Genomic DNA, 26,333 nt, shown 5'->3' on the forward strand with positions numbered 1-26,333 from the left:
TTCCATAAACCATGAATCTACTGTACTACTACCACTTACCTCCCAAGTCCCCATGGATATGAACAACTAAGCAACCACAAGACTCTTCAAAGAAATCCAAAATATTGCAAAAGATAACCCTCTAAAGAATAAGGTAGTCCCATGTGGCCCCAAAAAACGCCATGGAAGAACTTAGTCTCTTCAAGACTAGTCCTACAATTCCACAAATACTTTCAACAAAATATTTTGGTCAAAATCCTAAATAGGATATTTCTTGTCTAGAATATTGACTTGGCCGATGCAACCTAGAGAGATTCATTACTCCATTACCTTAAACTTTTTTCAAAGATGGTTGATTATCATGAAAAATGGAAGAACAAGCCATCAATCAAGGTCGGCGATTTTCAAAAGAACTTGCGAAAGTTGGATTATCATAACATAAGATATTGGCACTAGGGGTGTCAATTTTGGCTCGGGCTCGCAAGCTCGCTCGAGCTCGGCTCGAATCCTTAACGAGCCGAGCCGAGCCGGCTTGCCAGGTTCGTTAAGCTTAACGAGCCGAGCCCGATTTAGGCCAGGCTCGGCTCGGCTCGTTAAGGCTCGTATAAAATATAATATAATTTTTTCCGTAATTGTAATAGTAATAAATATAATTTAAATATAATAGAGTAGGAAACAGTAGGAAACAGCTGTACATAATCATGACTTTTTTCTGTAATTGTCATAATTTTCAAACTTTTGTTCGTATTTTTTTAGTAATTGTCATAACTTGCCAACTTTTATTCGTAATTTTTCATTTAAAACTTTACTTTTAGGTATTTTACTTTTTCCCCCGTAATGATTACTTTTTTTTCTTTTTCCTTTTTGCTAGCGACCTTTGCCAGACAACTTTTTCTTTTTAAAATAACCGAACCAGTTTTTTCTTTTTGCTAGCGACCTTTGCGAGACATCTGTTTCTTTTTAAAATAGCAAACCAGCCAAGCTCGATAAGGCTCGCGAGCCTAGCCGAGCCTGACCGAGCCGAACCGAGCCGAGCCTGGTTCGAGCCCGAGCCTAACCTTTTAGCTTAACGAGCCGAGCCGAGCCTGGCCAAGCTCGGCTCGGCTCGTTTACACCCCTAATTGGCACCCATAGATGCAAACTCGACAGTGAGTTTCTTCAAACTAGGGGGAAGGCAAGCATAGTTTGTGAACAAGCCCTTAATATCGCAAAGGTGATTTGAGAGAAGAGGATCAACCGAGGTTCAAAAGTAAGCTGAATGGGTACGAAAACATCACGCTACCGTCAATAGTGTGCCCCGTCGAGCTTCTTCATCCGTCACAAAAGTTGGCTTACCTGGTTATGACCTTTTTTTAAAGATTGTAATTTTACTAAATCAGAGGAGACCAAGATGGTCGATAAAAGCAAACATGGGTACTTGGTAATGATCATTTATAATAATTTATCGTGGTTTTCATTTATTTTTTGGCCAAGTTTAGTAGATTTTGGTATGGCGTATGCAATGAAAACATGAATTGTTTTTAGGGAAGCAGCACATAAGACACTTCCTATTTTATTTTGGGGTAGCTCTACAAGAAAAGCTAGATCTTATTTAAGGTTGATCTAAGAGCTGAAATTGATCTTATACTAATGGTTAGGATTAAACTAGGGTTTAAGGTGTTTTGGCCTTTTGCGCCTATATATATGTCGTTTTGATGTACTTTTAAAGAGGTCAACACCTTCTTTGTTCATGTTCTGATCAAATACACTGTTGTTTTATCTTCTCTAGCATTGTTTGTGTGTGTGTACATCAGATTTTTTTTTTTTTGGTGTGTGATTATTCAATTCTTTAGCGATATTTCTACTTTTGGTGGATTCCTTGTAATCTACTTGCATCACAAATGCCCTTAGAGGAGGAAACCGTATGAAAACATTTGAGCCCTGCATTGGCATCCCAACTCTTCCAATATTGTTATAGGTCAAAGATCAAGAGGAAAGAGTACAAAAGCTAAGATGCCAATAGCAATGGTTTGAAAGCTCCAAAAGGGAAGTGGTAACCAAGTAGAAAGTGAAGAGCCGATTCTTCCATCAAGCTCCTTAGAAAATAGAAAACAGAGTGGAGGATATCAAGGCATTGAAGGAGATCAACAAAAGGGATCCTATTCCGCTAACACGCAAGCAAACATAAGTGCTTCTAGATTTGTACTTTGGGGAGGCCCATCTCGGTCCGTCCCCTGATCAATGAAATTTCTTTCCCATTTCAAAAAAAAAAAAGTGCTTCTTGATTTGTGATCATCACCAAATTCCATATATAACTGAGAGGGAAATCCTTCACACACAGATTCTATAGAAATACCTTGTCACAAAAGGAGCCAATGTGAAACTACCAAGATTCAAGACAACATCCAAAGACACAACCTATCAAGACCTCATTGCATGTGAGCTGCATATCCAATAAAAATTGCCTTCCCTCATTTAACAGCTATCAATTACATTTACAAGTTGCAAGCCTAGACAAGGTGGAAAGCACCACCACAATGACATGTCCCACGCTAAGAGTCACACCAAAACAAGGCAGATTTCCTATCACCCACCCTAAACCCTATCCAACCCATCAAAGATACATCCCCAATTCACCCAAAGTCCCAAACTCTACGGACATATATCTTCCACTTCCTATCCTAAATGGTTGCCCCTCTCTATAATATGTTTCCTCTAACATGCTCACAACCAAAAAAAAAACATAGACTCTAAAAATGGTGCTTGTTACATAGCCTCGAATACATCACTTGTCTTTGTGTTATGTACCCTAATTTGTATGAACACAAGACCCCACCCAGCGCCATTCTACCAGATGAATGACCGTTAACTAGTTACCTCACCCCACTAAAATCACAAAATAAATAAATAAAACTTAAATGTCCATTATTTTTACCTAAATATGGGAAACTGATAGAAAAGTAAATGAGTGGTTGGATAGTCATTTTTTGAAAGAGAGTGGGTCTATCTAAATAATAAATGTCCTTTTTCACATTCCCCAAGGCTAAGCTATTCTCCACCTCTCGCCAACCTGATCACAATCATGAGCATTCAAACCCCACACTGTGAGGGGTAAGCTGAGATCTCATTGGCCATACGCAAATGAAATCATGCCCTTTTCATTATCAATATTGATGGTTTGGTCGCTGTCAAAGGTACAAGATAATCAGTAATGGCTATGGAAAAGAATAGAAACATAAACTAAACATTACATGGGGCACCAAAACAGTATTTTAGAATAAGGGAAATAGCTCAATTTACTTGAGAGGTCAATTTTTATGGTTACCGTCAGAATTTAGGACTTCCAATTATGAACTCCACAAAACTTTCTCAGGATTTTGGTTGGACCCCTAAGTTGGCTATCATGGTGAAAAAGGAGGAAAAAATAAGGCCCCTCTGCAATTGCACTTGGAATTTCTTTCTAGAGTTTCAGCACAACCCTAAACTTCATCATGCATGCTCACTTGAGGATTCTTCCTTGAAGAAATGGATATCATAATAGCATTAGAATATATAGACATAAATCACTAGGTGGAAGTGAGATGCCCCTAGGAATCTTTCTTGAAGATTTTTTATCAGACAAAAATAATAAGAACGGAAATAACTGGTTTATTCTCTAAGCAAGTCCCTATGAAAGTTAAAAGCAGCTTTTGGACAACCAAGAAGATAATGAGCTAGTCTTGTGCCCAGAGTTTCGCATTTAAGCTTCACTTAAGACCTTAATAAATGCGTAATTCCTACTATTGTTGTGTTTTGTGGAAGATTATTCAGTATCCATTAGATTGTACACCATCAATGATTTTACGTCATAAGGGAGCCAGGATTTGCGCTGCCACATTCTCCATTCTTTTTAGTAGTTAATTTTCTTCATGGGATTAAAAATATAAGAATCAGAGTTTTCTGCCAAAACTGGCCAGATTGTTTGCCCAACTACTTTTTTTTCCAAGCACAATATTTCCAAGACACATAACCATTGCCTTAAAACTAGTCACTGATAATGTAGCTTTGTGACCATATGTAAGGTAACAAATAATCAAAATTCTCCCATGTGTGTGCTGTTGGATAAATAACAGATCGTTGCTCAGATGTTGCTGAAAGAAGGATCTCTTTCCGATTGAAACCTAACAAAAAAAAAAACTTTCTCTATCAAAGCAGCCATCTCTTGTGGACATACATTTACATAAACTATATAAAGAGGAAATAATGAGTACCAATTAAGAATGCCAGAACTTTGAAGAAAATAATTGTAGGTGAAAGGCATAAGCAACATGCCAACAACAAACAAAGTGAATGACAATACAATCAAATGAAGCGACAGAAGAAAATCGTCAAGACTAACATCGCTTATATACAAATACCACAACCATTCCCAAAAAAAAAACATACCTGGAATCTATCAAGCAAAGGTATAGCACCTGCCAGCTCTGGTGGTATTGAGGCTGAAAGTGTTGTTGGGGTGCTGCGAAAGACAACAAAAGAATGTTAATAGCCATTTACAGGCACACAATAAATGCATTGCAATCTCTCATGAGTTCAGAAAGGCAAAGCTAACCAAATTCTTTAAGGATGCAGTAACGGGCAAAGAATATTCAAGTAAGGGACTTTGCGCCAATTCTAAAATACAGTAAACAGGAGTGTTCAACAGGAAATTGGAAACAAGGATTTGTATTAGCAGAAAGCACTCCATAACAATGCAAGCTAGTCACCACTTTACCCAACATCTATCCTAAATCCTAAATAAGAGAAAGAACAACACACTGCAAAAGGGCAGTGAAATTCTTTTTAATATGTCTACACTTGAATTTTCTTATGCCTTTTCTATCATGCATCCTCTTCATAACCACTATAGAAAATTTAATTAAGAAAAACCTATAGCAATGCTGAGGGAGACTGATATCAGAACACACTTTTTATGCACACATAAATATTTCAATATCGACCAAAGCAAGAGCTCTTTACGAAAACCAGATAAGTATACCTTACTGGAGTAAAGGAAACTTACGGTGGAGCAAAGTTGGAACCGTCACTGTCATATTCATCTCCATTGGAGATAGCAGCCGAATTATGAAATGGGGTGTCACTACCATTGCTTGAGTTCAGGGAAGATCGAGACATCCGGACACTATGGGCTGTAACAGGTGGCGTATCAACTGTCATTTTGTTCAACTCGGCTCGAGGTACTAAAAACCACACTCCCTCGTCTTATCTATATGCTCTGTTAGCTGTTTTCATCTCCATCACCGTCACCCACTTCTACCTGTTTTCTGAAAATAGGTATGAACAAATAAATTAAAACAAAATGTTGATACCATACTGCCTTTACCGATCAATATATGCATACTCCTTCAATCAAAATTCTACCAGTCCATCAGAATAAAAAAAACCTTCAATTCAAAAACCCATTTCAAAAAAAAAAACCTTCAATTCAAAAACCAAGCAATATTCATTATATAATAAAGTAAAAATAAAAGCTACCCGTGTGCTACTCCAGTCAAAATTCATTTCAATTCCCCAATTCCAAATTTGTGTGTGTGTGTGTGAGAGAGAGAGACTTGTGTTTACTCTTTCAATCAAAACCGCAAAAGCATTACTACTAATAAGAAGTTTGAAGTGGAAAATGAGTCTTCAAATACAGTATTGTGGCCTAAAGGGATTCGCATTGGTCATTGAAGACTGACCAATCTATTGGAGGGGATAGAAGATATTTGTGTATATGGGTTTTTATTTTTCTTTTTTTGAATGACTATTTGTGTATAATGTTCTATTTCTATTTCCCTTGTACATTGAAGTTCCAATGATTTGGCTGACCGTCTTACCAAATCCAAATCCATTTCTTATTGTGTTCTTAAAAAATAAAAAAAATTGTTACCTGTATCCAAAAAAACATACTATTAATAAGAACTAATGTCAATTTCTCAATTAAAAGCCTTAAAAGGGGAAAAAAAACCTTCTCCGAACAATTAGATCCTAGCATTAACCAAACCCTAAAAATGAAATTTTCAAAAATTTAAACAAAACGGTGATAGATATGAAATCTGAAACTGGAAGCGGAGACAAAAGCAAAAAAAACAATAAAATACATTCAGAAGACAGAAGAAAACGAACTTAAAATCAAGGATGCATTCAGAAGAACATGAGATCTAGAGGAACTTAAAATCTAGAAGAAGAAAAAAAAAAGAAAAAAAATGAAGTGCATTGAGAGATATGAAAATGCGAATGAAAGTGTAAAAAAAAAAGAGAGAAATCGATTTAGGAGAGATGAAAACCGTGAGGAATCCAAGGAGAAGAGAGAGAACATGATAAATGTGAAATGTAAATGAAAAAATGGGAACAGATTATTACCTAAAAGAGATCTATGATTTGGCGAGAGAAGCCTCGAGTTCTTCAAAAAAAAAAAAAAAAAATAACCCTTTTTTGTTTGATGTCTGTGCGTATTTTCTTCAGAACTGTGTGATCTGCTCAACAGGAAAAAGGAAAGAACGAGGGTGAAAGAGGGGAGTCACGAGGGTTAAACAATCATATAAACTTCGTCTCCAGCAAGAAAACGAGACAAAATAGAAATAAAAATTACTTGATAAAATGCCCCTGTACATTGTGTAAATATCGAAAATGACCTCTTATTTCCCTTTTTTTTTATTACGTTTTCTTAACTAATACCATATTAAACTCAGAATTTTCCCCTTTCAATTTTTTTGCAGCTTGAGGTTAAGTGTAGAGCACTACCCTGTTTTAATAATTGCACAAGCTCGCATTGTCTTTTCCCTTTTAAACTATCAAAGGTTATTACCATTCCCAAAAAAACTCAAAGCGAATTAAAAAAGAAAAGACAAGTTGAGTCTGTGCAATTATTACAACATGGTAGCACTAATATCATGTATACAACATGGACCCATTGCCATGTATATGGTGATCAAATCAATGAATATGATTTGCCTTCACAAATCGGCCTATTGCCATCCAATGATTCTGGACTTTTGATCAAACACAATAAAAAAGTCCTTTAGGCCATGTGTTGGCACTTGGCAACCATGAATTTTATTTCCATGGAATATCATCTTACTAAGGGTTGAGAGGGGTGGAGCAGTGGAAGTGTGAAACAACCAATTACTCCAAACTTAAGCTGTTGGAAATGGCCTTATATAATCTTTTATACTTTAACACTCCCCCTCACGTGTGGCCCCTGTTTTTAGTGTGGGCCTACACGTGGCAGATGTGGCCCCTCCTTTTGGGTTGGCCACACAAAAAAACGTGTGGCCCCTCTTTTTGAGTAATTGGTGGTTTCACATGGTATCAGAGCAAAGGTCCTACTTCAAAACATCTCCTTGATTTTAAAAATCCACATGCTATGGCCAGTCCAAAGGAGTGGCCACGTGTTGGCCAACCCTAACAACTTAAGCTTTTGGAGTACTTGGTTGTTTCACAGGGAAGGGGAAGAATTGAAAGGGCATGATCGAAGATGTAGTGCCCAGGTAAGGAAAATAAAAAGTCTAATTTGAGTAGAGCTTTTATTTCTCTATTTTCAGCCACTTCTCATGCTCTCTCAATTCTCTCGTCCCTACCTCCTTGCCCCTCTCCCACCACTTGATAAACTAATATGTCATTGAAAAAAATTTCATGGGTACCAAATATGGCCTTAAGATGTCTTTAAGGCCATGTCTAGCAGCCATGATTTTTTTTCATGATAAACTGGTGTCTCCAAGTAGTGAGAGACAGGGTAGGGTGGAGAGAGAGAGAGAGAGAGGGGGGGGGGGGGGTAAAGATTGAAATGAGCATGAGAAATGACTAAAAATCAGGAAAAAGTCAATCATATTATGAGTAGAGTGTTTTGTTTCCTGTTTTTAGCTACTTCTTATCACTTGGTGACACTAGTTTCCTAATTTTTCTTTCTTGATTTTTAGTCACTTCACCCTCATCTCCACTCGGACAGACCGATTTATCTTGGAAAGAAAATTCATGGCAGCCAAACATGCCCCAAGAGGTTCAATTCTGCATGCCTCAATCTTGTGAATGGGATCTCTCTTCAGCATAGAACATGGGCTTATCAGCAGGTCAGCATGTGATGGCCCATCAATCAACGGATCCAATCACCAAATGCATATGCTAGTGGTTTTTTTTCGTTCTCGAAGACCTTATGGTCTCAACAATCTATCTCGATAAATAAGGATAAAATGATTAAGGACATGTTCGGCGAGGTTTTTCATTCTCGCCTATAATTGGGCAGAAATGGATTAATGAGAATCTGCAGAAGTGACTCAGAGTTGCTCCGCAGAATCTCATCATTCAGTAGCACAAAACACAGAAAAATTAGAAACGGGCTATGCAAGTCAGGGATGCTAGGGATGCCATACAAAATTTTCCGGGATTCTCAGTGCTTTTAATTCTCCGCACCTAAAAAATCGGTAGAATCCATTATTATAACGGTTGCCAATCACGATTTAAGTAGTCATTAAACCACTTCAAGAGGGCTTTTACTATTAACAAGGGGCCACAATTACCTCTCCCTAATTTCCTCACACAAGGAGGGTCACCTTTGTTGGAGTCGATGCAATCAAGTTGGCTTTTGGCATTATATTGTCGTTGGTGTTGGTTTCAAGTGCTAGATTTATCGAGAAGTTGACGCCTCTAAGGTTTACCTTTAATTGGGCATCATTTGACCCGTTCTAGACATCCTCCAAGTCGAGTGAGAGCCCTCCACTCATGACACTTTACGAGATTGATCAGGTCAGTTAACTCAGGATAGATTTGCCTACTGTTTGGCTCTTGAGATGAATGGTAACATGCCATTTCTAGGTCCCACATGGAGACATGTATGAGCAATCAAGACAATTGATGTTGGGAAATGTTATCAGCACTACTGTATTTTGATGAGGGCACTCCTCACTTTATTAAAAGTACAGTGTGGCCCGCACCATAGGATGATCCAAACAGTCCATTAGATGGGCCACAGCCTAAATAGGTTGTGCCTCAAAAGTCATTTTCTTAGGTTGATCCTAACCCTCCGATATGAATGTTAGAGGGATGATCCTAACCCTCCGATATGAATGTTAGAGGGTTGATCCTAACCCGAGGGTTAGGATCAACCAATGGAAAAAAAATTTCGGGCACAAACTATTTAGGCTGTGGCCCATCTAATGGATGGTTTGGATCATCTTATGGTGCGGGTCATATTGTACTTTTAATAAAGTGAGGAGTGCCGTCATCAAAATACAGTAGTGCTGATAATATTTCCCTTCATATTTTAGAACATAACGAAGTGACCCCGTGACCCCATGTTGTCTTGTCTCCACCTCGAATGATCATCCCATGCCTAATAACAAATTAGGTTTTTCTTTTATGGCAAACCCTAAGGAGGGCTGTTGGATCCGGGGCCTAGGATTATTCGATCTATTACTGAGGGTTGTCGTCTGAATTAATGGATCTGATCACATAAAGGAGGCGCGAGCGGGCCCGGTAATTGTCCATCACTAAGGAGGCTAGCACTTCTTAGCATTTTCCTATTTATAATCCATCCTTGCCTTCTGCTATCTTTTATGGGTCAATTTGGAAATGGCAATATTGAAATTAGGTAGAAGCATAGAGGTTTTTCTGGTATTCTGTCAATGAAATATTCTCCATGTATGGCCGGCTAAGCCGGCTTCACCCACACGTATCTTTCTAAGATGTTTTAAGTTTAACTCACTAGAATACCCTAACATATGACTATAATTACCTTGGCTTTGTTCTTAGTCATACTTTTCTGTTAGGGGTAGAGAGGGTAGTTTTGTCTTTTGGACAACACGGACGGTAGCTGGAACCATTTCACCCAACAATCAATAGGAAAAAATCAAAAGTTAGGCATTTAAGACAGACACGAGAAAGATACAAAATGTATTCTGCTACGTTTCTTTTTCTTTCAACTCTTTGAAATTGATATCTCACTTTTTTCATGTGTTTGATATCAAATTCTGAAATTGGGGTCATATAAGCAAGTCAGTTTTTGGTAGGAACACCCCTTATGTTAAAGTATAAAAGATTAAATAACACCTTCTCCGACAGCTTAAGCTTTTGGAGTAAACCGGTAGTTTCATATGGCATCAGGGTAGACAATCCCATTGGCCTGAGCACAACCCTAGAAAGAGGGGCCACACGTGAGGGGAAGTGTTAAAGTATAAAAGATTAAATAAAACCATCTCCAATAGCTTAAGCTTTTGGAGTAACTGGTTGTTTCACACCTTACAACCCTACTCAGTGCATCTATGTGTGGTAGGAGAAAATCAAGTATAGGAGACAGGGATGCTAGTGGGCCGGATCCATGTGCTAATTGCATAAAAAATTCATCTTGTAATCGGATCCGGATTGGGGCTATTCAGATTTTAGTCAAACCCATGATTGAGTCCAACCTACTGATACTCCTAAGGAGACCCATACAAAGCAGAAGATGATACTCCTAAGGAGACCCATACAAAGCAGAAGATAGTGGCGTCAACGGATTGGGACCGCATGCTGATTGCATTCAAATTGTAACTTGTAATCTGATTTAGTTTCCGAATTATTCATTTTTTTCTGTAAAACTCATGATTGAGTTTGACCCTTGATGCCCCTAGTGGTAGAGAGATGAGCTCAAGCCTCATGCGCTGGTGGTTGGACACGAGTGTTGCAATGTTGAGGTTGTCTGGATCTTGTGGCCATCAACCATAGATTGGAGATCCATGGTGATCTGATCGTATCAATTGATGATGATAATCACATGACAAACTCCAGACACATGTTGCACACATTCATGTGCATTGATTTTCAAAATATATTTAGAGGAAAAGGATTGTACGGTCGAGCGTACCAAGCTTATGGTACGCTCAAGTGCCCAATCACATGTGGGCCCACTTTGTTAGTATGATCCAAAGAATTCATTTGAAAGGCCCTTACATAGATGAGGTGTGTACCAAAAATCAGCTCCATAGGATTATCCTAACTCATCCATTTGTGGAGGGCAAAATGGACAGACCACAAATCTGCCCATTTTTGCCCTCCACTTTTGGAGGGGTTAGGATCATTAAATAGAGCTGATTTTTGGTACACACCCTATCTATGATAGGGCCTTGCAAATGAATGCTTTGGATCACCACAAAATTTGTAGGACCCATGTGATTTGGGCACTCGAGCGTACCAAATCCTTTTCCTCTTATATTTATCATTTTTGTATAAAAGTAAATTTACAAAAATGGGCGTCTTTATTAATTATATAGCATGTGCATTGGGGATTTTCGAAGAAGGTGAATGCCACATCATCTAATGAGTCAGCTTGATGTGGGTGCCTCATACGTAGTTGACAATATCCTACCTAGCTACAGTGAGGTGGTATTTTAACCTTGATCATGCCCCTTGATCTGAAAAAACAAAAAGACCTAAAAATATAGGTCATGGAAGATAGAACATATCCCCCCCAAGAGGACATTGAGCTTTAATTGGAAAACTTGCACGCTAGCTAACTTGCGATCTAAGTCTTTGCGGGCACCCGCATTGACCATGAAAAACTCTGGTTAGTGACCAGAAAACAAAAAATTCAAACAAGTTGTGACCCACCCACGTCAAAATATCTAGAACATTTTGTCCCAATGATGTGAATGGGTTGCCCAATTGGATTCCTTGCTAAGTAACATCAAATCGGCTTACATGGAACAATTTTTAAAATAAAATGATTTCCACTCCCCTTTCTCACCATTTCCTCCTTATGTATGTCTTTTCCGGAGAAAGACAGTATTTTCAGGAAAAGACAAACAAAAATCGGTGGAAATGCAGCTATTTTTAGGGGGGGGGGGGGGGGGGGGGGGGGGGGGAATAAACAAAGAGGGAGTAGAAAATGATGGACAGGGGGGCGGAAATATCATTTCCCATTTCAAAATCCATGGAAAGGTCGAGACAATAGGATTACACATAAAAATATGAAATGACTAGCAAGTTGCAACCCCACATAAATGATTGATAATTCACTAAGGGCCCGTTTGGATACCTCATGCATTTGTATTTTGATTTGGATTTGAGTTTTGGATACAAAACACATCAATCATCTTCATGATCATGTTTTGAGAGAGAGAGAGAGAGAGAGAGAGAGAGAGAGAGAGAGGGAGGTGTCTCGCTGCTGCCGGAGCAACGTTGAGGAGCAGCGATGGCGAAGGAAGTTGCCACAAATATTGTTCTAAATAATGTCTCGCAGAACTGATTTGAAAATCAGAATTTTTTGCACTGTTGTAGCCGATTTGAAAATCTAAGGATGTGATCTAGTTGAAAATATAAACTAAATTCAAATCTAAATCTTGTTGGTATCCAAACGTGGCCTAAGTAATTGAAATTTGAAAGCTAATTGATACATTTCCCACCTTGCACTATTTAAGTAACGGAGACCACTTAAATGCACCTTAGCATGTAACCCTCGTGAGAGAAGAGAACAGGAGATAAGAGCCCATATCAATATCTCACGAGATGAGTCGTGTTTCATAGGAAGGAGGAATTCCAATTCCAGCTCTATTTATTTGGGGGGGATGATTTTAAGACAAGGTTCTACAATGTCACGTGAATGCGAAGAATGATTTTGGACCACCCACTTGATGTCAACTATGTTCCTAATTGTCCATCAAATGACCCCAACTTGTAGATGACAAAATCTGATATTGTAGTGCAATTTTTTTGGTCATATCATGTCCATAATAAGTCCTACCAAATGAATGGTCAGGATTAAGATACTGCCAAGTAGGCCCTTCATCTCAAGTGTAGACCATGATGAGGCAACCCATATGGTCTAGGTTCCATCCTAACAGGCATCCTAAGTGTAAGGTAAAGGACTACAAAAATCAACGGTGTGGCTTTTCTTGGTAGACTCCTAAATAAGGCTTGATGGATCAACGGCCCAGATCATCCATTAACATGTTCTTAATAATGATATACCTAGAATGTATTACTTCACTTTAAATTGTAGGAAATATCTCCGGGAAACCGCTATGGAGATGATTTATGGGGCAGGGCCTATTTACATTATGGCCCATCAAATGAACAGTCTGGATCATTCGAGTTCCGAAAAATACTGCATTTCACGCACACGTATTGTATAAAATATCTGCTTTTTAATTAGTAAATCGTAATTAAGTAACCAGGGTTCTATACTGCAAAAGTTTATTCCACTTTACTTGCATGAGCATGTTTAAGCGAGTATTTTGGCTCTTCTTCCTTTGTTTGGAAATGACACTCATCCCCGTGTTAGACACTTTGATTAGAGAATTATAACATCCTTTAAAAGAAGTGTATTAAGAAGAGAGGAATTTCCCTTTCCTATGGGTATTATGATAATTAAGATAAGGAAAAGGGCATTGTGTTTGAACGAGTTGGGGTCCTCAGCAGGCCATAGCCAGCTTATGTCTTACTCGTTTAAAAGTAAGTGCAAACGTAGGAGATAAGGTGTCATGTGGCAACCCTCAGAAATTTGTTTATGTTTGTCTCCCTTTCCTTGCAAGAAAAGCTGACATGAATTGTTCAACCTTTGAAAAGGACCATGCAGAGAGGGACAGAAAGAGGAGTGTCTAGTGTCTAATCATATAAGGTATCATTAACATTTTATAATTTGATTGTGTCCTAATATTAGATTTGAATATTCAAAATTAGCAAGAATTATTCTTCCTCATGCTATTATAACAATAATCTTAGAATGATTAAAAACAGATTGTTTAGAAACATAAAGAATGTAGAGAAATGTAAATTAAATTCTTCATCAATGCACTGGTAGGGGTTTGCCAAACCCCTGCTTACCTATCATAAGAAAAAAAGAATGTAGAGAAATCAGTATAATAAAATTTTATAATTTGATTAGGGCCCGTTTGGATGCAGAGAAGATTTTGATTTGGATTTCTCACATTTACAGCCCTTTTTGCATTGTAATTTGGATCCGGATCAAATCCTTGGATTTCCGAATCAGCAACTGACAGTGAAAAAAATCAGATTTCCAAATAAGCTGTGCAAATAAGAAATTAGAAATCCACAGATCTGGCAGTTTCCTTCACCCTCTTTGCTCCTCAACCTCTCCCTTCCAATAGGAAGTACCCCCTTCCCTCTCTCTCTCTCCCTCAACATGAGCTGCCGGATCTATTCATTTTGTATTCAAAACTCAATTCCAAATCCAAATACAATATATGAGGTATCCAAACGGGCCCTTACTTCATAATTAATTTGAATATACAATATTAGTACGAATTAATTTTCCTAGTGTGCTATTATAACAACAATCTTAGAATGATACATGTCATCATATTGATTATTTGAAATATAATTTGAATGATTAAAAAAAGATTGTTTAGATACATAGAAAATGTAAGAAATTAATATATAAATAATATATAAATTTAATATACCTTTCAACGAAGAATTCAGCAAATGTCGACCTTATATTTGTCCAAAAATGATTTACAATTATAGATACGATGGTTTGACGATTGACGATTGCACTAATCAATGTGATTGCAAGGTGGGATTTGATCACCTGGATGATGAATACGATAGCCAATAGAAAGATTTCATCTGCATTTTTCATCCCAAAAAATTTGCAGTGCGGAATTAGAAAGATTTCATGGATTTTATAGAGTATCCGAAAAAATTATTATAAGCAATCATAATAAAGTAGAGGGAAAACTCACCTTAAAATTATTTTCTAACATATATGTTTCAAGCTAACAAAAACAAATAAAATTTTTATGAAAAAATTGTGATGCGACGAGTTAAGTTACAAACTTTGTCACTCTATTTTAGCTCAATCAAACTTATGACATAATAGCTTGATACATCATCAACCTTTTTACAATCGAAGAGATTTGAACCACACAAGTGGTTGGAACGCTTCTGATTGGCATAGCCAATGAACAATGAAAGAAAAAAATAATAATTAAAACTTATAAAGAGTGCACCATGATTTTGTTATGAGAAAAGAGGAAAACAACTACATTTAAAGGAAAGCGGGACTTTTGGAAACACCCTTTGATACTGTCTAGTAGATTAAAAATAAATTCAACTTTTTAAGTCATTGCATTTCCAAACATAGAGCGTAAATACTAGGGCTGCAACTCGAGCCGGGTTTTACCCCACCCGACCCGAAAATAGCCTAGGTTAGGTTCAAGTTTCTCCAGTTTCGGGTCGAGTCGGGTTGAGCATCCAAAAGCCTGCATGAATCTCGGGTCGAACCGGGTTTGAAGGGGCCCGACCCGACCCGATCCGACCCAAGTTACATAAGTTATAGTATGTATTTTTTTTTTCTAGTTAAAAGTTAAAAGTGAAAACCCACGCACGCACGCACGCATTGTTATAGTATGTGAGTGTAATTTCTGCTTCTATGAGTTGAGTTGATTCAGCGTTGTTTGATTGTAATTACAGCATTCTTTGATTACAACATTGTTTGATTCAAGTGTAATGTGAGTGTAATTACATCATTGTTCGATTCAAGTGTAATGTGAGTGTAATTTCTGCTTCTATGAGTTGAGTTGCCTTGCCAAACAAGAGTTTTTCTTAAAAAATTGCGTCAACGTGAAAAAACCCGACCCGACCCGAGATTTATCATGGGTAGGGCCGGGTTTGGGAATCGTGGGTTTTCCGAAAAAAAACCCGACCCGAGATATTTCTCGGGTAGGGTTGGATTCTCCAAAACCCGACCTGCCCGACCCGAGTTGCAGCCCTAGTAAATACCAACTTATGTGATGGTTGGAAGTCGAAAGTTCGTGCAACCCAATGGGCCACACAGGAACTAGAACATCAACCTAGAGCTCCTAAATTAGATGACTCCTCCATTGTATGAAAAGATATAAAATGGAAGGATCTTGACGATGAGATTGACAACGAGAGTGAAGGCAATAATAGGACTTCTACATTTCGCACGTCAACTTAGTCATTATCTCCCACTGCTATGTGATTAAGCGTTTATTCACCTGAAGTCTCAAAAAGAAAGGTTGGCTCATTTTCTGATATGACACAATCACTCGATACGGCATTGGTCATAAAAAAAAAAAGTACAAGAACAGGCAGGATCTCACACTTGAAAGGATATATTTTAAAAGTTTCTACTTCTCTACGAAGATATTAGCTATGCAAATAGGGGAAAGTGACTGTGAGCGGCCTTCATATAAGCTTATATGAAGTGACCGCTAAAACATGGCGGGCCCACTTTTTTGGGGTGATCCGAACTGGTCATTTGATTGGCCCTGACATACATAAGGGGTGCCCAAAAAATCAGCTCCATAGGATCATTCCAACCCTTCGAACTGTGGAGGTGAAAGAGGGGAAAATGGGCGGGTATAAATTTTTGCCCACTTACCTATCCATTTCCCCCTCTTTCACCTCTACAGTATGAAGGGTTGGGATGATCCTATGGAGCTGATTTTTTAGGCATCCCTTATCTACGTCAGGGCCTATCAAATGACCAGTTCGGATCACCCAAAAAATGTGGGCCCACCATGTTTTTAGCGGTCACCTCATATAAGCTTATATGAGGGGCCGCTCACAATCACTTTCCCCAAATATTACTTTTTTTAATTATATATTTGTACTACTGGAAACAAAGGTGATGAGGAAGTCGTTCTTTTGACAAAGTAAAGGGAAAGATGACTTAATCTCATTATAATTTGTTGAGACTAGAGAAAATTATGTATTAACTTTGATATTTGATATTTTGATTAATGGGTAAAATTAGTATTTACGTGTAATTTGGCTATGTTGGTTGATTTTTATTTGTTAATGGTGTTTGAAAATTTATTTGCTTACATTTTTTGAATTTACTTATTTTTAAACTTTTCAGGCATTGAAAAATAAATCATTAAAACTTGTTTCTCATTGTAACTATTTTTTTTACAAATTTTGTTGTATTATTCACTATTTTCACTTCCTGCTTCCTTGAAGAATTTTGGAGATTTTCACTAATTCTTGGATGATTTACAATAGAGCTCAAGGTGTGCTTATATTGAGCACATACATGATAAACATAGAAAGAGATCAAGCAAACTATGGAAAGAGATAATGATGAAATATTCTAATCTAATATACTTACTAATTAAATCTAGCTGCCTATTCTAATAGGTTGCCTCATTAACCAACTTGGCTAATCTCCCACAAGAAGATCTAACGGTGAGATCTACACCTAATTGAACGGTGGATCTCACATATTCTAACATGCCTCCTCAAATGTATATAGATTGAAAATCGATATACGTTGGATTACAATAAAAATCCCCAATACAAAATGTAATTTTTTTTTATGCACAGTCCTACGATTGATGACCCTGTTGTTGATATTGCTGAAGATGAATTGCCGCCTGTTGTTGAAGAATGTGTCACATGAAAGATGAGCCGCACAAAGCCTCAAAGAACTGAATTGGACTCAAGCCGGAATGGGCGAGTCTTTAGGCCGGTTTTGAATACCGAACCGTCTAACAATGGGTCGCTATGGACCAAAGCCTCAATGTGCAAGAATGAGCCTCAATGGGCCAGACACATGGGTCGGCAAGTACCGATCCTCATGGAATTTGGCTCTCTTAGGCACGAACCTCAAAGAATCGAGGCCCCTCAACTGAGTAGAGCGATCAATTTCAGGCACGCACCTCGAAGAGAAGAGGTACCTCAACTGAAATAAATGAAAGATAAGAAAAGTTTTGAGATGGAAAAAGAGAAATTGAGAGAGAACGAAAAATGAAGTGCGACACTAGCGATTGAGAATAATGACGGAAACAAAAATAAGAATCATCGAAACTTTGGACAGGGAGTAAAAAGAGAGAGTGCATGTAACAAAGATGGGGAGGGTTATCAAATTCGGAATGGGGTGCATGTTACCTAAGATTGAGATGGGTAAAGGAGGGTGCCTTTATCAAGTACAAAGGTATTCAATATTAGACTAATGAAAAGAGTTTTTGAAACAGAAGAGAGGTATTAGTTTTCACAAGATGTGACTTGTCTTGGAAAGATCATCATTGCTAGACTTGATGCTACCTCATTTTGAAATACAAATACCTTTGCCCTTTGGAATGGAAAATCGTTCAAGATGCCAAGATCATCTGAGTGAGATAGTCAAAGAAGGTTATTCTCCTTTTTCAAATGGCCGTGGGATGTCAACAAAATGGTGTTGGGTATGGTTGGCAAGAGGGAAGTCTTGTTTGTTACCCGAAGGCAATAGGACGGGTATAGCCTCCGGCAATGGTGGCAAGACCAACATGGTGATGAGACAAACAATCCAAACATGGCCAATGGCAGTGGGAAGAAAATCCTCCATACGAGATTCTGATATGTAAGCAGAAGCCATCATACATGATTTTGGATATAAAAAAAAAGAGAACAAATCGAGAGGGACAATGGAGGAAAAATCCGAATCAGAGTTGCAGGCGGATGGCTAGCTTGTGATGGAGATTGATGGTTGTAGTGCCCAGCGGACGGCCGATGTAGCCGTCCGCCCGAAATCAAAATTGCAGAAATATTAATCAAGGCCGGATCGGCTGCTTTAATAAATGAAGAATTTTGGAGATTTTCGCTAATTCTTGGATGATTTACAATAGAGCTCAAGGTGTGCTTATATTGAGCACATACATGATAAACATAGAAAGAGATCAAGCAAATTATGGAAAGAGATAATGATGAAATATTCTAATCTAATATACTTACTAATTAAATCTAGCTGCCTATTCTAATAGGTTGCCTCATTAACCAACTTGGCTAATCTCCCACAAGAAGATCTAACAGTGAGATCTACACCTAATCCAACAGTGGATCTCACATATTTTAACATTCCTTTTATGCTTCCCGTCACTTTCTTTGACGCTTCTCCAATCCTTCACGATTCTCGTTTGCTCCCTTCCTGAGAGCCCACACTTCCCTATTGGATGAAGAATATAAGGCTCTACAATGCGAAGAAGTGTTGTTATTTTGTGGATGGTACATAGAACTAAAAGAAAAAAAATATGCCAAGCCACAAAAATGCCACTCAAGATGACATTGACATCCTTGTAGAAAGTGTAGCATGTCATCTAAAAGGATAAGAGAACTCACAGGCATATCAGTCACTGCAAGATTTCAACGTGGGTACATCTCTAATAAATGGCTATCAACTCCACTCTTCACCAATATGAGGTCCAAGGTAAGACCCATTAGATGATCCATGTTCAATGACTATCAATTCCACTCTTGAACAATTCAAGATCCAATGTAAGGCCTATTAGATGATCTCTATCTTCAATGCATATCAAGTGCACTTTAAAGTGAGGTTTTCTCAAAGAACTATCTTCAATGCAAGATCAGATGAGAGAACATTTTGAGGTTCTCCCAAATTAAATCAGCTGCAGGGCCTCAATGGGAAAATGGAGCACCTAACAACGCAACTTCACATCGATGGTTTCGGAAATCCCAGAAAAAAGCTTCTCTCTTTCAGTAGTATCCGTTGCAGTCCCTCCTCTTTTTTCTTCAGCAAGGAGAGTGGTATTGAGGAAAGTCACCAGTAGAGAAACTACATACTGTGGAAACCTCCCAACCCTCTCATCCATAGAGGTATCCATAATATGTAGTTCTTCTATTTGGATAGACTGAAAATCATACCTTGGGCCCTCTGATAGTCGAAGGTGATTCTGCGAATACCATTGCATGGGCGAGTCATAGGTGTTGTAGGCCGTGGAGATTGGCTTCTATGATTGATGAGATGAGGGATCTTGTGCGTGACATTCGGGCTCAATTAATGCATGCGGCATTCGGGAATTTCGATGACAGACGAATTGGCGAAAAAATGGTTTAAATTGGTTGTCTACATGAATCACGGACGGATCACTTTTGAGAATTTGGATAGACTGATATAGTTTTTATCATGTGTATTGGGGAGGGCTTGGCCCCTCTATGTAATTTGTTTGGATGGAATTTTTTTTCTGTTACCAGTTAAAATAAAATAAAATGCAGTTCCTCTATGGATAGGAGGGCTCATCATCTAATGGAAATGATTTTCTGGGCACAACCTACCTATAGGGGTGTTCGTTCGGTTATAACCGAACCAAATAGACCGAAATTTGATAACCGAAACCGATCCGAAATTTCCAAAAACCGAACTGAAACCGAACCGATTAAAAATTCGGTAATAACCGTATAGTGGGAGAAAAAGAGGAAAAAAAGCAAAATCTTGATTTAGATCAGAGGGCTAGGATCATCCTATCGAAATGAGTTTTTGCAACCTAATTAAGTTGTGATAAATCAAATGGACGGTTTTGATCATCCTACGGAGTGACCATATAGCACTTTTTTTGGAAAAATAATAGTTTTTATCCATAATTTTGGTTATTCGGTTAACCGATTTTTTTTTTTTTTTTGAGATAACCGAAACCGAACCCGAATAACCGAATTTCAAAAAAAAAAAAAAAACCAAAACCGAACCGAAAAGAAAAAAAAAACGAACGGAACCGACCAAACCAATTCGGTTCAGTTATTCGGTTATAACCGAATAATGAACACCCCTACCCACTTATGATCCATAGAGGTTTCCACAGCATATAGTTCCTCCATAGACCGGACGGCTAGGATCATCCTATGAAAATAATTTTTGGGGGCACAAAATATATACGTGTGGCCCATCAAATGAACGGTTTGGATCATCCTGTGGTGTGGGCCATCCATAACTGAACCATACAGCCTTACACCATATAAAATCTCATATAATACAAGAGTACTTATCAAAATAGAACCCATTCAACTAAGCAAAATTAACAAATATTATACAAAAAGAGTCAGTAACATGGATCATTTGAACAGAAGCTCACCAAATTCAAACACATCATTCCCTATCCAAAGCTTCCCATTTCAGGGCAAGAGCTTCCACCACCCCATCAAAACTCCCAAACCTCTCACTCACCACATCAACCCTAACCCCAAACCTCTCTGCCCCACTTGCAGTAACAGGCCCATGGGCCCCCACCAACAATCCGGGCCACCTCTCCCTCACCATCTCCCACCCAAACCCTAATTCCCTCAAACCCTTCAACAATCCCTCCACTTCAGCCGTACTAGTAAAAACAATCGCATCCAAAACCCCTTCCAATCCCACCAAACCCTCCATGCATCTCGGCCCGGCCCACCTAGTCTCATAAGCCGAAACCCTAATCGGAACCCAACCCTTAGAACCTAAATACTGAAGAAAATCGGGAATCACAGGCGGTTCTTCGAGATCCACGACGAGCGGGACCGGACACAAGATGGACCGTCCGGATCCGAACCCGAGCGAGTCCACCAAGCCCGATGGTGTAGCAATTGGTGGGACCAAAACCCTAATTCGGCTAGGGTTTTTACAGAGCTTTGAGAGGAAAGTCTCGTTTAAAAGCTCTGAGTCTTTGCCGAGAGCGGAGATTGTGAAGATTTCGCCCGTGTCGGATAACGGGGGTGTTTCGGTTTCGGCTAGGGTTTCGGAGAATGCGGAGATTCCGTTACGGGAGGTGAAAGCGATGGAGGAGAAGTGTTCGAGGGTTTGGAGGTAGGGTTTGAGGATGGCTTTGGTTTGGGAGGTGGGCCCCACAATGACGGTGGGGTAGGAGAGAGGGGTGGAGCCATTGAGTTGGAGGAGGTGAGATAGACGCGGGGCGTACGTTAGCGGCGTGGTGAAGGCGATGCGCTTTTGGTGGAGAGGGGTGAGGTTTGGATTCGGGGGTGGGTTTTTTACGCTCATGGCTCTGCTTTTTGGGGGGATGTGCATTCTGCGCACCATGCGTAGTATTGATTCTATTGAAAGATCACGTTGTATTGAAGACCTACGTTGATTGTTAGGATAGAGATTGTGTACGTACATTATTTAATGGGTTTTATGTGGAGTTTCTATGAGTGGTGGTATTGGTGCAGGTAAATGATATCAAAACAACCATGTTTTGATAATTGCACAAACACATCTTGTCTTATATCATTTAAAGAGTTGTCAAGGGTTATTACAGTTTCCAAGTGGTGGTATTGGTGCAGGTAAATGATATCAAAACAACCATGTTTTGATAATTGCACAAACACATCTTGTCTTATATCATTTAAAGAGTTGTCAATGGTTATTACAGTTCCCAAAAAGCTCTTACAAGTTACAAACCAATTAAAATGGAAAAGACAAGCTGCGTTTTGTGCAATTGTTAAAGCATGGTTGTGCAGATATCATTTCCCATGGTAAAAGGCAATTTTTTTTAGTAGAAGTGGGCATGTGAAATCAAATTGTTGATCTTATAGAATATCATGAATCGAGCAATATGGGGACATCCTAAGTGGAAGATAGCACTACAAAGTCTTATGTTTTGATGGAACCCTAAACAAGGCTTGATGGATCAAAGGCGTAGGATTAACCAATCAAGGTGTTCTCAACGGCACTTTTTCATTGCTGGGGAAATTTTTTACGATTAGGGCATGTCTGGCTACCATGATTTTTTTTTTTCATGATAAACTCGTGTTTCCAAGTGGTGAGAGAGGGGTAGGGCTAGTGAAGTGGCTAAAAATCAGGAACAAAAGATAACGAAGGTAGTCTTTGTAAGTAATGAGAAATGTCTAAAAATCAGGAAACAAAAACTCTTATCGATCGTGCCCTCTTAAATATTTCTACTTCTCTTCTCCCACCTGCCCTACCTATCTCTCACCACTCGGAGACACCAATTTATCATGGAAAAAAATAATTGGCTGGGGGCATAGTTATCTTGTATGAGATACTTACATTGGCTTGGTTCATACCAAATGGATATCCCATGATTACAGAGGTTTGAAAGAAACCAACGATTTATCTTTTGAGGAAAGTTAGTGAAGGGCATCTTTGCAAAAATCAGCCGCAAGGGAGCCCCATTGGATTTCCTAATCAAACTGTATTTATAATAGCACTGAAATGTGTAAAAGTAAATGAATAATTAGGGATTTGCTAGGGGCCATTGCAGAAGGCATTTCACAAGCCGGTTGTTGCATGAGAGAGCAGTCACATAGTTTTACTTTTCAACATATTTTGTCTTTATTGGTTTAACTCATCTGATGTGGCTGCACTCTCATTCAATGGCCTGCCCGCAAAATGCCTTTTGCGATGGTCCCTTGCAAATCCCGAATAATTAATGTATTTTGATTATGTAGTACTAGTGAGGGCGCACTTATGGCTGGTTTTGTTGGAAAGACGCCTTTCAATTTAGCATTCCTCTTTATCTTTTATGGGTGCTTCATGGATCAAAGGCCTAAGATCATCCAATCACAGTTATCTCAATGCCATATAGTGAACTTAGAGTAGTTAACTAGACCAACAAATCTAATGACATAAACGAAGTAGTAGGACCAATAAGTGTCTTTTAGGAAGGAGCATAAAAGTGAACCTCAAATGGATTGATCAGAGCCGTCCATTTGATAGACCCTACATTGGATCTCCAATGGCATAATAAACATGCCAGTCCAACACTCTACTGCCCAAAAAAAATGTAATTTTGGCTGTTGAATGTGAATCCTTGCCTAAAGTAGTTTTAGTTTTCTGAGCTTCTACATTCAAAATCTAGAAACATAAATCAGAGAATGTCGTTGAATGTGAACCGTAGATGAAGCGGTTAGATCATCCGATGGCGGTGATCTTTGTACCATTATGGGACCCATAATCTGGGAATGTATACAAAACTTCTCAGTTCGCGCTTCTTTGTTACTTTAATAGTCTCCACGTCCTCTATCAAAGTGCCTTGGAAGGTCAGTCTTCCACAAGAAATTAAAACCTTTCACTTTCAGCTCTCTCCTTTCTTGAAAGAATTGAAAAGATTCATTTCTCTTTTTCCCTTGGGCAATTTGAAAGAAAAAAAAAGCATTTTCCTTCCCTATAAGAGTTATTTTTCTTAATTGCAAGAAAGAAGAATTCATCAGTTTTTTTTTGTGGGTTCTCTGCTTATTTTACTAACATGGAGTTATCAGGCATAGAGGAAGATGGAGTGAGAGCGAGGAGCTTTCGTTACGAAGATTACAACAACAGGAGGGTGTTCTTGAGGAGTTATCCTCTTCAATGGGGAGGAGAAGAAGAGGAAGAAGAGAAAGAGGAGAGGGTGCCAATATCAAAGGGAAGGAAGAGAGGTGCAAAAGAGAGATTTCTCTCTGTTTTTCATTGGGGAGGAGAGAAGGTTTTGCTACTGAGGAAGTTGAAAAACAAGTTGGCCTTTTACTTGGTTGCTTGTCACCCATTTGGGTTCAAGCCCACCACTTCCTTGTTTTCAGTTTAATGCATTTTTCTTTTTCTTCTTTTTTACTCTGTAATGTTACTGTTTGCTTCTTTGAATATGGTGAATGTTTATTTGAGAAGTGTTTTCATGATGGAATGTTTGTTAGTTGATGCATTGGGTATTTTACTTTTCAAGTTTTTTTTAGTGCTCTTGCTTTTTTCCATTCTCATCTGTTCTGTTAATGCTTCTTTTCTGTTTTCATCAAATGGATTGATGTTGTTTTTTGGCATTTTCTATATTTCCTATGTTATATTCATGGCCTTTTGATTATGACACCCCCTCCATTTTCTTCAACTTATTTGGGTACCTTACGTACTTCAGATTTCAGAAATTTGTTTTTGAAAATCTTCTCAACTTGTTAAGGGAAGTGATATTTCCCCTCCGCTGGTCAGTAAAACCCCAGAAGCTAAGTTCTGTCACTAGGCGCCCCCCTCTAAATCTGAAGTTAAGTTGAATTCTGATGCCTCCCTTGCTTGTGGCTCTGCCTCGGTTGGAGGCCTTTTCCGGGACCACCTAGGGACCATTCTCTCTTTCTTCTCTGTCAACTGTGAGCCTCTCTCAATTCAGGAATTAGAATTTGAAGCTATTCTTCATGGAGTCATTCTTGCCTACCAACTTCCAGTTAAGAATCTATGGATCGAATCTGACTCTCTCCTTGCAGTCATGGTTATTCATCGCCTGTGGCCTTGTCCATGGAGGAAAATCCCTTCCCTTGAAAAACTCAGAACCATCATCAATTCTCTCAACCGCCAGACTCTAACTCACATTTGGAGAGAGGGCAACAGAGCTGCTGACTTCCTATCTAAACCAAATTGTATCTGTAAAGGGGACCCAATCCCTCTTTGTTTGGCTCCTGATGAGCTTTTAAGCATAGTATCGGAAGATTTTTCCGGCATGACTTATCCAAGATTGTAATTATGTTTTATTTAATTTAGCTGGTGGGGGTTTGCCTAACCCCAGAGCCAAAAAAAAAAAAAAAAAATAAAAAAAATAAAATAAAATAAATAAATAAATTTCCCCTCCTCTGACAGATAAAATCTCCCCCCTCTCCCCCTTTAACGTTATTCGTTAAGTTTTGAAGGCAAAAAAAAAACGTTAAAGGGGGTGAATTTATCCTCAAGCAGTGAACCATTCTCATAGAAACCGAGGGGGGTGGGGGGGAGGAAAGGGGGAATATCATTTCCCCTTGTTAAATGTCTGATGATTTGAATGTGGTGAAAAGTCATTGACAATCTGTTATTATAACTTTGTTTTCAATGAGTTGATTAATTTTTCTTGGTTTCGTTGTTGTAATTGTTATGTTTAGGTTTCTTTTTCTTCACTCCATTAAGTGGGTTGTTTTTCAATCAGTTCCAATGGGAGTTTAGTTTGTTTCTATCATGTTTTAGTATTTGTGTTCTTTTCACACTCTTCCACACTTCGAAATATTAAATTTGATTCCATCGAAGATTAAGAGAAACATGGTTTGGAAAGCCTAGTGCCATTAGTCTGATTAAGAAATTAACTCATTGGATTTCAAGGTCGAAAAATCTTTTTTGAAAAGGAAATGAATATCAAGCTTTGTTAGATTGTAGTTTACACTCAAAATACACCAAGAAAACGCAAGTTGATTGTTCACAAAACAAAGGCTCTTCCATGATTTCTTCCTAGATGACTGGTTCAATGGTCTGCTCCTACTCTTCATTCAAATTAATGTCAATTTATGAGGTCGCATAAGACATGAGTTTGTTTTCCCTTTCTCCAAAGCCTGACAATTTGGGTTCTCTCAATCTTTGCTCAAAGCTAGTTTTGAATGCATGTCTTTTGGAATTTGAATTTGGGAGCCTTATAGAGAGGCATGCTAAAAGCCTAAAAGCAGAGGAAAATTCTATACTCCATGGTGCTTTGAATTACACCATAAGCATATATGTGCACAAGATGGGATTCTCCTCATAGTTTTATTCCTCTCGGAAAATTTGATCAAAGAATATAACTTTTATGCTTTGAAGTTTGAAAAGAGTTGGTATTGCCGCCCATGAACATCAACCAGGACTATAACTTTGTCCTAATTGCATTGGGTGATTACATATAAGAACATGGGATATGGTTGGCATGCCCAATTTTAAAGGGTGAGGAGCAGGAATATGGAGTTTGATT

At 38.5% G+C, this 26,333-nt stretch overlaps 2 protein-coding genes across 2 annotated transcripts in view; both read right to left on the reverse strand.

Annotated features, from left to right (window-relative positions):
- The window catches only part of ZWI (kinesin-like calmodulin-binding protein (ZWICHEL)), a 28,965-nt gene extending 22,455 nt beyond the window's left edge, over positions 1 to 6,510 (reverse strand). Inside the window, exons 1-3 of the mRNA XM_077360274.1 lie at positions 6,340 to 6,510; positions 5,000 to 5,261; positions 4,384 to 4,456 (exon numbers count right to left, since the gene is read on the reverse strand). Of these exons, the coding sequence (XP_077216389.1) occupies positions 4,384 to 4,456; positions 5,000 to 5,154 (228 nt within the window). The 5' untranslated portion in view covers positions 5,155 to 5,261; positions 6,340 to 6,510. The remainder of the gene's footprint in view (positions 1 to 4,383; positions 4,457 to 4,999; positions 5,262 to 6,339) is intronic.
- A 14,278-nt stretch (positions 6,511 to 20,788) lies between these two features.
- On the reverse strand, positions 20,789 to 21,712 carry LOC143865371 (uncharacterized). The gene has a single exon (XM_077375804.1). It carries the CDS (start codon positions 21,710 to 21,712, stop codon positions 20,789 to 20,791), a length of 924 nt encoding a protein of 307 aa, XP_077231919.1.
- Positions 21,713 to 26,333: the final 4,621 nt, after the last annotated feature.

The sequence above is a fragment of the Tasmannia lanceolata genome, unplaced genomic scaffold, assembly GCF_043159265.1.
Source record: "Tasmannia lanceolata isolate RefF3 unplaced genomic scaffold, GAP_Taslan_0.1 ptg000003l, whole genome shotgun sequence".
NCBI lineage: Eukaryota > Viridiplantae > Streptophyta > Magnoliopsida > Canellales > Winteraceae > Tasmannia > Tasmannia lanceolata.

What these genes read in the sequence shown, in the direction of transcription:
- LOC143865371 (XM_077375804.1), bottom strand. Translation starts at nt 21,712, where the DNA reads ATGGTGCGCAGAATGCACATCCCCCCAAAAAGCAGAGCCATGAGCGTA.